Here is a 15,430-nt window from a genome sequence, read left to right as displayed (position 1 = left end):
TTCCTGCGGTTCAAAATGCTTAATACTATTTAAACAGAAATCTTGCTGCAACTTTACTTTTAGTTTTAGTTGATGGCAGATTCTTACCTAACCTGTTTCATCAAAGTATGCAAGGCCTGGTTACAACAACATGTTGTTGACATATACCGAATACTGCATTTCCAAACTGTCAAATAGCTTCTAGATAAATGAAGATATGGGTGTTTGAACCAGTAATCCTGATGTCTCCTGCATAGGCATCTGTAGGCCTCCTGCTTCTGTGAAAGCTCTGCAGGTACTCCTTTTGTGGCCATGGACGGCGCGGTGTAGGATTGGAGGAGAAATCTAGCTAAACTGCACAGGTGATGTCTTGTGGGTGAGAAGAGATGGTTTTGTGTTGGGTTGTTTTTTTTTCTTTCCTCTGTCAGCCTTTTAAATCTGTTTTTTTGACCACAGTCAAGATACTTGGTGGTCCTGGCCTCATCACCAATATGTTAGTATTTCCATGGGACTGCAGCATAGAACATTGTTAAATGTAAGAAGGGGTCAGTGGGGGGACGGTGCTGCTGCAGGTTAGGGTCTGAGGTTCATTGGGTTTCCTCTGGAGATTTGAGCACGGTGCTGTCCGACTGCGTAGTTCTAGCTGGACACTTGGGTCTCATGCTCACCAGCACTAGAAGCATTAGCTTTCATCACACACAAAACCCCTGAAACTCCCTGCACTTGGATCATATGTGTGTTGGTAGCTTAATTACTAAAAAGTCATAGCTGTCCTCAGAAGACTTACTATTCTGAATAATTTATTTTTACCTAAAATCAATAGATGTAATTTGAGAAAACTATTTTAGATACCATAGTTTGATGTGGCACTGTGTGCCTGGACAGAAATGGGGCTGAAATCTACAGATGTAATGTTTAAGCTTGAAATTTGTCGGGATGTGGCTGATGAAAACTGAGAAGTTTTGAGGTTATGGCTTGAGGGAATGCTTTGGTTTTGGAATAAGCTGGTGAGAAATGCCTCTGGGGGGGAACATGTCTGCATTTTAGAATACAAAACTGCTTCTGAAGTCTCAGAAGCTGGACAGTATTAAAAAAGAGGATAAAGTGTTTAAAAGTAGGTGCAAAATAAAAGGCAAGTCCTTCTGAGGCCACAAAGACAATCAGGCCATGTAGACAATCTGCATTTTCACTTGAATATTTTGAGTTGGGAAGAAGACGGCAGCTAACAGCAACTTATTTGAAGTGGAAAAGAAGGATTTGTCAAATTACTGGAACTGGATTTTTGTACTCCAGCGTAGGACTTCCTACTTAGTGGGATGTGCAGAGGGAGGGGAGAGAGACCATCTTTAGTCTTCATGGAGCTTTGTTCAGAAGCTAGTGTTCATACTGCATCCTGCTCACAGAACAGACGTACCTGTGCTACCTGCTACTTCTTGTTGTTCTCTGTCTACTGAACTTTGGTGCAGAAGCTCGTTTACATGAAGCACTTTCTGATTAGGCTGGAAATTGACATCTTTTTCTCCTGTATCTTTGATGGAGATAACAGATTAGTGACTGTATTTTGCTTGAGGATAGAGGTATGAACATTAAGTTTTCTTGAATGAGGAAGACTTGTGCTCCTTGTTCTTTTAAAGAGAGAGCTCAGACTTTCATTTAGTGAGCAACATGCAAAAACAACTTACTCTCCTTTCCCTGACCCCCTCCTCTTTTCCTTAACATATGGATGAATAACTTAATTCCTGAAACAGATTCTTCCTTTGAAGTCTTTTGTTGTTCTACGGAGTTACTGTAGTTGTGTATTAATAACTGCTGTGTTGAGTGGCAGTTTCTTGTTGCATTTTTCCTGTTCTTGAGGAGTTTGATTTCTGAAAGTTAAGGCTGTTGCCACCCGTACTTGTAAGCCTTGGGTTTTGGTCCTGGAACATCCCGGATGTTTGTCTTATGGATTTCTTTGGTTTGGGTTTGGTGGGGGTTTTGGGGGGTTTGGGTTTGTGGTTTGGGGGGGGGGGTGGGGTGGTGTTCTGTTTTTTGTTTTTTTTTTTTAAATTACTCGTGCTGTTTGAGGCACTGTTCTTTCTTCTAATTATACGCTTCTATGGTAGAGGTGGTGCTGAGCTCTGCTGAGTGCAGGGAACAGCTGAGAGATAAAACTGTAAAACCGTATTTGGGGTTTCTGTAATTACCTGTACTGCCGGAAGGTAGCCCTGCCTTCAGCAATGTTATGGTTTTGTTTCTTGTCCTCGTGTTGTTACTGGTATAAAGTCAAGTGCCTTCAATGCTAAAGGCTCAGAAAACTTTCTTAAACTGACTTCATGTCCTATGCAAGTGTTTTTTCTACAACCTGCATAACCAGTACTTTGTAAAACTTGTTTACGCTTCAATTGTACATAGTGTTTTTTAAAAAAAAAAATAGTATTTTTATTTAGGTACCTACAAACTTGAATTCTAGTCTTGTGTGATGCATTGTAAAACAATACATTTCTCTTTTGAGTACCATTACAGTTGTAAAAAGGTTTTCACTGGTTCTATTTTTCTACTGTTGCTGAGAAGCATGTAACACTGACTTTATCCTACGTATAGTTGGCATTTCAAATAAATGGCTTGTATAGAACGTGCTTGTGCGACTTCTTCCAGTTGACTGTTAGCAGTGGGCTGCCGCAGCGCTGCCGGCCGCCCTCCTGGCTCAACCAGCCCTGACCGATGGCCGGGGGAAAGGAGTGCTTGATGCAAACCTAACGGTAAAAGCTCTTAACCTGGCAGGGTTTGTTGTTCCTTCTGGAAAAAAAGGTGCACAATAATGCTTTGAACATCAAGGATATGGTACAAACCAGTGTAAAAGGAGGAATTCAAAATTAGTGGTACTGTTCAAGCAGCTTGTTAAATAGGAAAAGCACTTTGGTGAAATAGTTCAGTGAGTTCTTCTGGCTAGAGCTTAGTTGACTTGAGACTGTTCAGTATTAAAGGCGATAGGATTACTCTTAGGTGAGGCAGGGGGACTTAGCCCCTGGTATGGGAAGTGTTTGTTTTCTCGGCAGAGCAGCTAGACAAAGGCACTTGGGAAGTACCCAGCATTCGCTTCTCCTTGCTGTTACCCTGCATCAGCTGAGTCTTTGTTCCGTCTCCTGCACAGAAACAAGCGCTTCCTTCCCTACTTCAAAGAGATGACTCAAGTTTAGAAGTGTGTCATGCAGCAAGCAGAAAATCTTGACTATTCTCATTTTGATGTACAACAGTAAAATACTGTGGGGTGGGGTGCACAGTGAGTGCTGTATGGTCTTAAACGTTAATTATTGACACCTTCATTCCTGCATCCAGGAAGATGAGGTTTAGGAGCAACTTCCTCAACTAGACAAATTTATTGTTACAGACTTTCTGTTCCCTTTGTAACAGTGTTCTTCTACATCTGCTAACTTATAGAAGGCAGGGCGCCTCCTTGCCGGGGCAGCCGTTGGGCAGGAAGCACCAGGGCTGTCAGGTGGAAGGGGGGTTGTACCTGTGCTCCCCTCGGGTAAGGCCGCTCGGTGTTGTGGTGCGGGCTCAGGCCCAGCGCTTGCCTGTCCTGGGCTGCACAGCGGGGGCTGGGAGCGCCCCCCTCCAGCTGGGACCTGGGCAGTGCAGGGCAGTGCCCAGCCCAAGGCCTGAGCTCAGAGCTGGGCCCAGCACAGTGGTTGCCTCTGGGCACCTTCTCCCCCATTTCAGGGAATTACAGGCCAGAACTGCAACGCAGAGGAAACGCCATCCCCTGCTGCCCGAAGCAGTACAGGCAGGGGCTGCCAACCCTCAGCCTGGGAATACCAGGCTGGGCTTAGCCCAGCGCCCAACTGGGCCCCCAAGATGGGTGTTGGCCACAGGGTGAAGAGGTCACGGCTGCCCTGCCCCGTGTCTGGCCAGAGCATGGATGAAAACAAACTGCTACAGCAGCACTTCAAAAACCCAGACAGCGCAGATCGAACAGTTCTTTAATTTTTAGATATTTGAGTTAGGTAGGCAGTTACAACTCCCATAACAGTTGCTGCAAAAAAAGCACATACACTACCCAGGGTTAAATTTAAATGCAACTAGTCATTTTGCATGTAACAAACCCCTGAAGTCAGCCTCTACACTAAAACTAGCTTTTGTAAATAAAGTGGTCAGAAACCAATAATAGGGAGAATGATACATAAAGGTCTCATTTCCTTCTCAAAAGTCATGAACATGAGTACCCCATGGTAAAGAAATCATCCTACTACATAAAGGAGTTAAAAATTAGAACTTTCTTAAAGTAGGTTCTGGGGTTTGTGGGTAAAGGCAAACTAAAAACTACACTAGGCTCCAAATTTAGGAAAAGTCAATATTTAATTGTAGCTAAGTGCAGATTCTTAAAAGTCAGTGACCCACTGTGGTAATCTTGTTCCATGATTATCACAGTGATTATAAAAAGATCACACGTTTTATACTGTAGCAAAATGCCAGGATGCTGCAGTGTTTTCAGGACTATTTACGAAGTAGAGTAGTTTGCAGGAGGCTAGTCCTTAAAATCAAAGCATGTTAGTAAGTCCTATAACAAACCTCCCTGCTGCCTAACCTGTACTTTCATACCTCTTCCTAGATACTGTTTATATACTAGCAAGTGGATAAAGTTCATGTGCCAAATTTTTGCATGTAAAACATCACTGTACAATATTAGAAAGAAAGCTTTTGAATTTATAAAAACAGATAGCACGCTCCGTTGCATGAAGCCTACCCTCTGATTTCTCATTTTTCACCTGCCTTGGGAGCGCTTCCTCCGTGGAGAGCGAGCGCACAGCGCTGGGCCCTTCGCCGGGACGCAATTCCACCCAGGAGCCGTGGCCCAGGCGCCTGCCCGCGGGACCCCCGGGAGCCGGCGCCGCAAAGGCGCAGGGAGCCCTTGCTAGAATGGCTCCACCCGAGGGGAGGGCGCGGAGCCCCTCTGAGCAGGAACTGGGCGCCGCACACAGCCCTGCGCTGAGGCCGGGGGTCCGGGCTGAAGGGAAGGCGTGGCAGCACGCCAGCCGCCCCCCGCAGCCAAGGCCCGCTGCCGCGGGAGCGCGGAGCCCATCACCACTGAAATCCCTCTAACTGCAGTGTACCTGTTAAGAACACGTTTTAGTCGCTACAAATAAAGGAACAAGTATGAGACAAAATGAAGACGTTTCTTGGACAGCTGGATGAGAAGCCAAACTACTGAAGATGCCTCTTTTATTTGCCAATGAATATTGTTCTCCCAGTTGTCCTTTCAGACCCAAGCCCTCTCAGTCTAACTACAGTAGTACTGCATCCGGTTAGTCCGTCGTCTTTTCCGTGACTGAAACTCTTCAAAGAAGTGCTGAATGTCTTCTCTTTTAACCACCTGGGGGAAGCAATATGAAACCCAGGTTGTGCTACAGGAATTCAATTAAACCATCCTTTCCTTTTCCTCGCACGCATCCCCCCACGTAAGCGTACAAAGGCACATGCACCGGAACCTCTGCCACACAGCCGGCACTACAGCTTTCCTCTCGGACCCAAGGGAGATGATTAACACCCAAGTTGTATTACAAGAGTACAGAGAAACGAGCTCCCCCAAGGCAGGACAAGCACCCAGAGCAAAGCTCCTGAGGGTATTTTTAATGGGTTTCACCACTTGCTTTTATCAGCAGAAAAACCAACACAGAGCAAGATCTTCACTAGCTCACTTCCGCTTCTTTGCAATGTCACTAAGAATGGCAATTCAGCAAATAAACCAACACAATGCATGTGTTGATTGATAACAGCATGCAAATGCCTCCAGGAAAACACCTGACAAGACTGCCAATATTTACTCAGTCCTTACTCTTCTAAGGGTTTAAAGTCAGTCTAAGAAAAAGCATAAAGGTTAAGAGCTTTGTTTCCTGAATACTTTTCCTAGAGCAAAAGTAGCTTCATTTAAGAACTGCTCTCAGTACTACATAGACAGATTTCTGTAAGGTCCCTGTTATCTCTCAACAATGTCATTAAGGAAATAAAACTTTTAAATTCCAGTGAAATCAGGGGTTTCTAATTTCTACTGCAGTACCTTCAAGAGACAGGGAAAAAACACTGTAACATAGCATCATAGTAGTCAACACCCAGCCCTCAACAATACTTTAAAACACATTTTCTGGCAAACAAATTCTGTGAGTTGCACCTTACCGTTCCCTCATCTGCAAATCTCCTGAGATAGTCAGTCAGTTCTGTCTTTAAATCATTGTATTCTGGATGGAGAAATGAAGGCAAGAGAAAGAAAATAAAAAAAACAGAAGACACCCAGCTTTAGTTTAACACTGGCTCAAGAAGACAACTTGTTCTACTTCCTCTTGTCGTTTGTTAGATTTACTTGAAACAAATCTAGGCTTGAACAACATTACAAATAATAGTAATAAAAAGAAAGGCAAGTCCAGGTAAACATGAGAAGCCTAATACCTTACCAGAGTAGCCTACGCAGTGTGAGTGTCTGTTCAGGTGATCTTCAGAGATACATACAGAAGTTCAGTGAGTGAATTAGTACAATTAGTTAAAAGACCACCCCTGCTCCCAGCTCCCCACTGCAACAGCACACGTGGGTCACCTGTAACTCAGGATTGGGCGAGTGTCCTCGCCAGAGTGCAAACCCCCCACGTGGAAGAGGGAAACACGGCTCCAGTTATAAAATACCTCAACACTGCCTTGTCAACAGAGCCTGCAGCAGAGCTGCCGGGGGGGCACCCTGCCCCCAGCTTCACAGCGCTGGCACTCCCCCAGACAACAGAACAGGGTAAGAGAAATACGCCAGACAGCAGAAGTGTAAATTAATGTTTAAATATTCATGTTACAAGAAACTACTATCAATACAGTACCGAAGGTATTAAATAGAGGAAAAGCTCCACACCATGTAGTTCCTCCATGTAAATTAAAGCTGTAACAACAGGCCAGAGAGGACAAACTTCTCTAGAGTAATCCTGACTGAGGTGTGCAGTGCACCATACAGTCTTCTGCATGTTACTTCAAAAACAGTTTGACACCACACTGCAAGACCTGATACCAATCTCTTATGGGAAACTGTTCAGTTAAATAAAGTGTTAAGGCAGATTCTGAAAATGAAGTTGTAATTACCACAGATGAGTTCTACTTGCTGGACTCTGTTCATGCTGTTAAGGGTGTCCATTAAAGGATCTCTCCTCTCTGTTTCTTGGTCACTGGTACCTTTATTTTCATAAGCCAAGACAGTGTCACATTCATCTGTCAGGAACTGGACTTCAAGCTCTGAATACATTTTCTGGAGAATAAAGTAAAATTTACTTTTACGTTGCAAAACTTCTCAGATGGAGATGCTGTCTCCCAGTCCTTGTTGTGTTCAGTATCACAAATAATAACAATAAAAATAATAACGTAAATTTTGGATCCAGCATTTCAGACATCTTCCCATAAGGACTTCCAAAGCAATACTGCATTTAAGCAGCAAAGAAAATACAAACATTTAGAAGCTCCTTTGTGCTCTATTAATTCCAAAGGATTCGGTGTGTTTCTCTGGGGGGTGGAGGGGTTTTTTAGGTGTTTATAGGCAGAGTAAGAACATTTACACAGATTTTATCTACAAGCTTCTCTTCAAAGATTCTCTAGGAGCTCCTCCCTGCCTCCCCCACATCAGTGAAGGTGATAATGAAGAGAGAATACCTACCAAACAGTCTTCACAGGTGCATAATTTGCTTCTCCAGTTCGATGGCCAAAAGGTAGCAGTATCTTTTTTTAAAAATTGCTTGCTTTGGAGTTCTTTCAGCTTGCAGACTGTCTCCTCACTCTTGGTAACTACCTGAATTAAAATGAGTGTTCAGTGCTCTATAATGACACTTCAAATACACTCTGTCCTTTCCAGCATGTCATTTTCCTTCTGCAAGATTTTTCTTTTGTCTCAGACACGTTTATTTTTATATTACCATTTCATCCACATGAGGTTTTAGCAGTTTCCACTGGAAATTTCTGTAGAAATTTACTGCAATGGCCATAAATGCTTAAGAAATGAGAGCTGGGCTCTCATGCAAATGCAGCTACAATGCAGAATACACCTATATTAGAACAAACTCAGAAGTTACCTCAGTGTAAAGTCCTGGTGGCTGACAAGAAGGGATGGATATAACCTGTCTGCAAACAGACGTTACACCCTTGTCACCCACTTCTACAATCATGTTCTACAGCCTATGCCACGCTGCACAGAGACCACCCGTTTGAAGTGGCAGTGACTGAAGGGGAACACGGAAACAGACTGAAAGCATTTACCTCTTCACCGAACCTGTTCAGAAAGAGGCGGGCTTTACTTCACCTACCATCACTACGAAGATGTACAGGATAGCAAAGAAGGTACGTTTTACCTCTGGACAGGCAGACCCAGAGCTAGTGGATGGTTCATTAAACTGTTCCGTTTGCTTTTCCTCCTTCGTTTCTTGGTGTTCCACTCCACTTTCTTTTTTAATTTCTTTTTTTGGCTCTTCACTTTCCTCAGCCTTCAGGACAATCCCCTCATCTTCAAGGGAGTTCACTTTGGTCAAAGCAGGAACTGGAAGATACATACCCATGTAAGTGAAAATACTGTGCCAGACAACGTACAGGCTACCACAGATGTTCTCTCTGCTTTCCAGTGCAGTGTCAAAGAGCACCCAGGTACACCTCATACACTGCAGGGTCCTGGACACACTCTACAGCTGTCCAAAGACACAGTGACCTAGGTGCACAAAGAAACCGGTCTCTCTTTCACCACAGTCTTCTTCACCTTTCATACGCCTATTCTAAAATACCCTGCTTCCCAAAATCTAAGCTCTAGGAGAGGGAAAAGGGCATCACAGTTTAACATAGTTCTGTACTAAGATGCCTGTCCTTCCTGACACCCCTTGATAGCTATTGCAGGTTCAGTAGATGTTGTGTACCTTTTTGTTGACTTTGTGTCAGAGTCCTTTTTCTCCAGATGCACACACCAAAAACTCCATGACAGATTAACTACACTAACCACTTCCTTATTTAAAACAAGCTTTTCTTTTGATGTCAATTCAAACATGTGCCCTGTGACATAGTGGGTTAGAAGGAGGAAAACCAAAACAAAAAACCCCCCACCCCTTCTGTACTGTAGATACATTAGAAGGAAGAGGACTCCAGGTGGGCCAGCTTGGAATCCTTAAAATTACCAATAAAATTTCTGGCAAATAAGAGATCAATCACCAGTTGATATAAGCGACATTTAGGAGACTATGTGAAACCAGCTCTTTCCACAGAACACAAGTCATCTACACTTCTGATCCTGCAGAGAAGGAAGCAGAGGCTTGGTGTGACCACAGGGATCACATGTCCTGAGCACAGTCCCAGCTCTACACAGATGTGCTGCGTTTGAGTGGTGGGGTTTTGGTAGCGGGGGAGGGGGCTACAGCGGTGGCTCCTCTGAGAAGCTTCTTGAAGCTTCCCCAGCTCCAAGTCAGACCCGCCTCTGGCAAAGGCCGGCCAGTTAGCGACAGTGGGTGCACCTCTGCCACAATGTATTTAAGAAGGGGAACCTGGGAGGGGGTTGGGACTTTGAGGAGGAGTTACGAGAAGGACACTTATGTGAACACTGAGGTGAGTGGAAGGAAGGAGGAGGAAGCAGGGGAGGTGCTCAGAGCCTCTTATACTCAGCTGTTTGCCTCACTGCTTCCCCTAGGATGGCTCTTCAGTTCTCTGATCCAGTTTAGAAATTAAGTTTGAGACAAGTATTAAGTCTTCATCTATCTATGTGCTAGCACATCTTTGAGAAAATAAAAGAGTGAGCACCACAGAATTAAGATTTAGGAATGAGAACTTCTTTTTTTTTTTACAGAACCGTTACTGCAGCCCTGCATGTTCCACTGCTGAAGGTGATTGTCCAACATAACGAGCGTCATTTCTCCAACCACTTAAACAGTATTATGTCATTAATCGACCATGTCTGAGAAATACATGATAATGAAATATTGGCTCAGATATCTTAATTTTCTTTACCTGCTAATTGCGATGCATAAGCCCACAGGAAATGGCAGTGCTTCATGCAGGCTTGGCACACCATTTCATGAAAGTCTCCACTTTCAGGGGGAACTGCACCAAGATGCTATCAAAAAGAAACAAGCAAACAGCAGTGAAGCACTCGCTGCTAGCTGACAGACTCAAGTCTAGGTTTAGAGGAAGTAAAATATCAAACATTTTCAGAATAAGCATACACTCCTGCTAACTTTCTACAATAGTCATCTGTGTAACTTAAAGACTGGAAAGAGCTGATAAAAATTCCAGGGAAAAGATGAAATAATTCTCTCTTTGTCTACAGCCTTTTATGCCTTCTACATACCCAGAAATCTCAGTCCTATCTTCATCTCATTTCTAAGTGATATTCTTCTAAACTCTCCTAAGCATACCTCTTGCACATTGCACATTTAAACTCTCAAATAACTTTTTATGATTGCTTTCTTACATGGAAAAGATTTTAAATCTTCATATTGATCACATACTGAACTTGAGAAGAATTAGGCCCCAAAGCTCTCCAGAAAATGGTGAGAACTATTTAGGCAATTAAAAGCACTTAGCAGCTTTCTTTTGAAAAGCATTCTTGCAAAGCTCACAGTATGCAGCATAACATTCTTCATACACACATTTATACAAAAGAATCCTATAGTTTATCTACGGAACCTATAATTGAAGCCAATGATATTTCTTTTTATTCTTTGATCCTGCAACTTCAAACATGGAATTTCACTCACGCCCTTCAAGGCACAAGAGGCTGAATCTTTAATGCTTACCCGTTAAGTAGGCCACACACTGAAGTGCTGAGCTGCTTTTAAAAGATTTCCCCAACGTTTGTAATCAGGAACCAAGAGCACAGTTTGTTCCTTGCCACTTAAAGGAATTACAGTTTTAAAAGCATTCTTCTGAATGAAGAACTATTCAGGTAGTTGATAATGATGTGCCTCATTAAGAATCTTTTTCTCACCAACTACTTGATTAGAATTTTCCAATTAAAGAGACAGTTATAAAGTTATCTTTTTATTCTGCAGTGGTAGCCTTCAGAAATGTAGAACTCTTCCTAGGTTTTCTGTGGACAGCAGCGCAAGATTAAACTTTCAACATTCCTTTGCCCAGAATGAAAAGAAATACCTCAGAACTCATGTAATAATCTTTTGAGAACTACAGCAAACCTTCCCAAGTAAGAATAACCATACAAACTTAACCGACACTGACTTCTTCCTGTGCAAATGGAAATGCTGCTACTGAAGAGCTTCCTTACCCTTCCATGGAACCAGTCTTCACAAACTATGCACTGGATCATCTCATCTGGAACCTAGATGAACGGTCGGATTATTAGCATTAAGAGTAACCTCCTGAATCTTTCCCAAGTCTCAAACGGCAGTATTACGCAAAGCCCGCTCAAGTGAATCGCACTTCCCTCTTCACCCACCCACAGGGAGCTGCCATTAATAAGTAGTTACTGCTTCATTAGTCAGTTTGTGTCCCTGAAGTTCAACAGCATATGTAATTTGTCATATTAACAAGACTGTGGAAATTCCCATTTATTATTACAAAACTAGTTTTCCCAGTAGAGCAAGACATTCTCACACAAAAGGCCAAAAAAAGTTAATACACTGTTGGTATCTTTCTTCCTGTAAATGGAAATGCATGATCAGGCAGCTTAGCAAAAGAAAGATACTGATATTATGTCATCAGGTTTATGAAGGAATGCCAGAATCCTAACTGTCCACAATGCAGTATGGTACAAACTGCTTTGTTATGAAAAATTATTAATGATTTCTTTAGAAATACTTAGCTTTCTCTGAACTTCAGAGAGGTAAGTTTATAAAACACTTTTTTGTATTTGAAAAACTTGTGCCTTCCTTGTTCTTTAAACCACCTAACTTCTATGACTGCAAACAAAAGTGTGTGTGTGCAAACTAAGTGGTATATTTTAATACTTCAGACAGACAAAAAGTGTCCTGACCTCCGTAAAGGAAAGCTAAAGCCAGTGCTACAGGAAGACTCTCCCCATCCCAGAAGGCTTGTCAGAGCACTGCTGCAGGCACCAAGATGCAGATTCTGGTCTCTCCTAACATGTACAATGTGTTTATTCTGCGCTTGCCACATTTCTCAAGATGATGAGAAACCCACCCCCTAAGGGATCTCTGAAACTTTAGAGAAGAAAGCAGGGAGGACTGCATCTGCATTTTGTCCAAATGATGGTTTGTCCTCCTTATGTCTTCAAGGCATAAACATATTCTACCATTTTAAAAAAAAATGATAAAGTAATTACTTTATACAGCACATGACAACCAAAAGCAATATGGAACTTAAGATTTCTTGAAGTGGGATCTTCCCTGCAAAGTAGCTCAGCAACTACCCTTTGGACAATATTTTGCATAAACACTATCTATGTATGATTACTACTGGGTTTTGTATTTACCTCATCTTCAGGATCAGGATAAGGTCTTTTACAAGTACAGTATAATCCATAGAAATTGTCATTATACTTATTTCCTGAATTCACCTTGCCCTTTTCCTAGGAGAAAAGGAAAAAAGTCTCAATAGACAATGCAGTGAAAAACAAAAGACAGAAAAGATGTATAATCTAGAAAAACCCAATTCCTGTTCCACTTTAATTCCTAAAAGCAATCACTATACTCACCAGCTTGAAGATCCCAAAAGATATTATCCAGACACCTATGCTATACCATGAGCAGCAGACAGGGCATGCGAGGAACACTGAAGTTCAAATGGAAAGAGGAAAAACAGTCTTTCCACCTTTGTAACAAATGACAACTGTGGTGTTTGTCCAGCAACTACTAATCTAAAACCATTTAAGAGTTTTGATCACCAACCACGCCTGCTTGCTGACATTATAGCAACGTCTGTAGATTTACTGGGCACCTTCCCCTCCATTCTTTTTTTAAACATCCAGACTGTGTTCCAAACCCAACTTGGTTTAATCTTCCCGCTGAGCTTCCACTAAATTCATGTCATATAAGCCTCACACTACAGGAGAGGATCATCTAAATTACAAAACATGCCGAGTGAAATTCAATTACAGGTAATCCCACTAAAAAACAAACAGCTAATACAGCTGCAGCCAGGGGGCTTCAGAACTGCACATAGTGGCAGCCCAAGGCCACCCATCATCGGCTCCTGTAGAAGCAGCTGTGACCTTTTATGATATTACTACAAAGAGCTCTCTACCACTGTTCTGACAAAGGAAGAACAGACGAGGCGAGTACCCGGCATCCCTGAAGTCGGCCAGATTAATGGACAGATGCTGAAGGTCACTTAAACAATACAATTGATTTTGCACTGAACTGAAGGAGGAGGAACAACCACGTGATCCATTCCACTGACTCAAATAAGAAACAGTAACATCTTAAAATTGTCATAGGTGTCTCCGTAGGGATCACCGGACTGTAGCCTGAGGCTGACTAGCTCTGAATCCGTCCCAGTTCTGCCAGAACAAAACGGGCATACACAAAACCACATGCTGTTTCTACATTTGGACTGTTATTACCCTGGGAGCTGCACTGCAGGCAAGCCAGCTTCCTGTCACTGCTTCCCAGACAATTACCAACTACTTGACAAGCCCAAAATGCCCACCAAGTATAAAAGCACAGGGGGCTTAATATAAAAAAACAATCCATCAGTAGGCTCTGGTGACAACCTATCAAAAAAGATTAGGGCACTAATGCCACCACAAAGGAGGGAACTGTCTCTTTGACAGCAGCACAACCTTAAATTTCCTTAATGCAATTACAAAATTGCAGTCCAAAAGGTCTTCCTGAAGCCAGCTTAAAGCTAATGAGATGTATTAGTGCAGGCACCAGGACACATTTCTGGCACTGTGCTGACCATGGACGCCAAACTACTGCATTCATGGATGACAAGGATCAAATGTTCTCTCTGCTTACAACATTTCCCTTTGGTTCCTTAACAGTTTTATCTCCTGCTGTAATACTCCCACCTTCTTTAACGTGCTGGGAAAAGCAGAGGCATCACATGAGTCAGCACTGGCTGAGGCAAGGCATCAACCTCCCAAGGCTGTTGTTTTGATTCTGTATGCATGAAATCTATGTCTGAACTTACTGGGAGTAACTTGCACTGCAGATTTTTGAACTTGCTATTTCCACAGTCACAGCGGAAGTTCCTGGAAAGAAAAACACAGCATTTCATGTTTTTTTATTAACTGAAAACACATTCATTTTTGCATTCATAACAATTCCCAGCAGTTTATTAGGAGCCACAAAAATACCCTTGCAGCTATTTAAACAATAGCATCAGTCAGAAAAGGCCAAAGGGGCCCTGCAGCCTTACCCTCCCACACGCTATTCTCGGCAGATCTCAGCTAACACCACCATTTGCAACAGCACTCGGCTGGGAGACCACAGCGGCACAGCTGACCCCGGGTGCTGTAACTACCACACTCAGGGAACACGAGTGCATGTGTTGGCATGAGAGGAGCATGAATTGGTTCATTTCTGAAGGCTGGATCCACAGAGGTGATTAAGCTCTTGTCTCCCCCTCAGACACCTAAACTCTCACATAAATAGGGTCACTATGCCAAGCAAATGGGGGCACACGGGTACCTCAGTGACCTGACCTCACCTGCCCGTACAGTTTTGCTGGAAGCGGTGTATTTTGCGAGTTTCACACTGTCCTACCTCACACAGAGGAGGATGCTCCGGGGAATCTCCCCTGCCCGGCTCACCTCACACTCACACCTCCGCCGGGCGTCCCAGCGCTCGGGTCCGGGAGGTGACGGTCAGCGTACACCGCCTGGCCTTCCCAGCCCGCCGGAGGGGCCCGCGTTTCGCCCCGGGGAGGCTGTGAGGGACCGGCAGGGCCGCGGGCCCCGAGCGCCGCAGGCTGAGGGGAGCCTCGAGCCGCCCCCGCCCGCTACCAGCGCACGCGCGTTTCCCGCCGCCGGCACGCGCCCGCGCCCCGCCCCGCCCGCCGCGCCGCGGTACCTCTTGGTGTAGAGCTCGAAGAGGCGGTGGGTGCCGTGGCACTCGTAGCTGCAGGCCAGGCAGATTCCCGCCGGCTCCCCCCCGGGCGGCGTGCAGGTGCTGCAGGCGTACAGCGCCTGCCTCTTCACCGCGCCCTGCGGAGCGACATCGGCGCAGGCTACAGAGGGCGTCGGGGGGCGGGGGGGGTCCCGGCCCCGGGCGGCCCCGCCCCCAGCCCCCCACCCCCCCACGGCGCCCGGCCCCGCCCCCACCTGGGAGTAGCTGCAGCGCTCGTGGTCGCTGGCCCCCAGCACGGCCCGCGCCTCCTTCTCGAGCTCCTCGTTCTCCGCCAGCACCTCGGCCAAGGAGACCACGGGCTCCTCCGCGCCGCCGCCGCAGCCGCTCTCCGGCTCGGCGGCCTCCGCCGCCGCCGCCTCCATCGCCGGGACGCGCGGCCGAGAGCGAGCCGAGGCAGGAAACGCGCGGCCGAGCCGCCAGGGGGCGCCGCAGCGGAAACG

The 15,430-nt window shown here is 44.8% G+C and overlaps 1 protein-coding gene across 1 annotated transcript; it reads right to left on the bottom strand.

Moving 5' to 3' along the window:
- Positions 1–3,924: 3,924 nt before the first annotated feature.
- Positions 3,925–15,428, bottom strand: UBR7 (ubiquitin protein ligase E3 component n-recognin 7). Its single transcript, XM_074824989.1, has 11 exons — positions 15,185–15,428; positions 14,934–15,067; positions 14,053–14,113; positions 12,392–12,487; positions 11,225–11,278; positions 9,952–10,057; positions 8,322–8,506; positions 7,634–7,765; positions 7,069–7,231; positions 6,130–6,191; positions 3,925–5,329 (listed from the first exon to the last, which is right to left on the bottom strand). The coding sequence occupies exons 1-11, from the start codon at positions 15,350–15,352 to the stop codon at positions 5,237–5,239; spliced, it is 1,254 nt and encodes a 417-aa protein (XP_074681090.1). The 5' UTR covers positions 15,353–15,428; the 3' UTR covers positions 3,925–5,236.
- Positions 15,429–15,430: the final 2 nt, after the last annotated feature.

Source organism: Strix aluco, chromosome 4 (genome assembly GCF_031877795.1).
Source record: "Strix aluco isolate bStrAlu1 chromosome 4, bStrAlu1.hap1, whole genome shotgun sequence".
Taxonomy (NCBI): Eukaryota; Metazoa; Chordata; class Aves; order Strigiformes; family Strigidae; genus Strix; species Strix aluco.
Note: the sequence above shows the minus strand (reverse complement) of the source record. Positions and strands in the feature narration are given on the sequence as shown.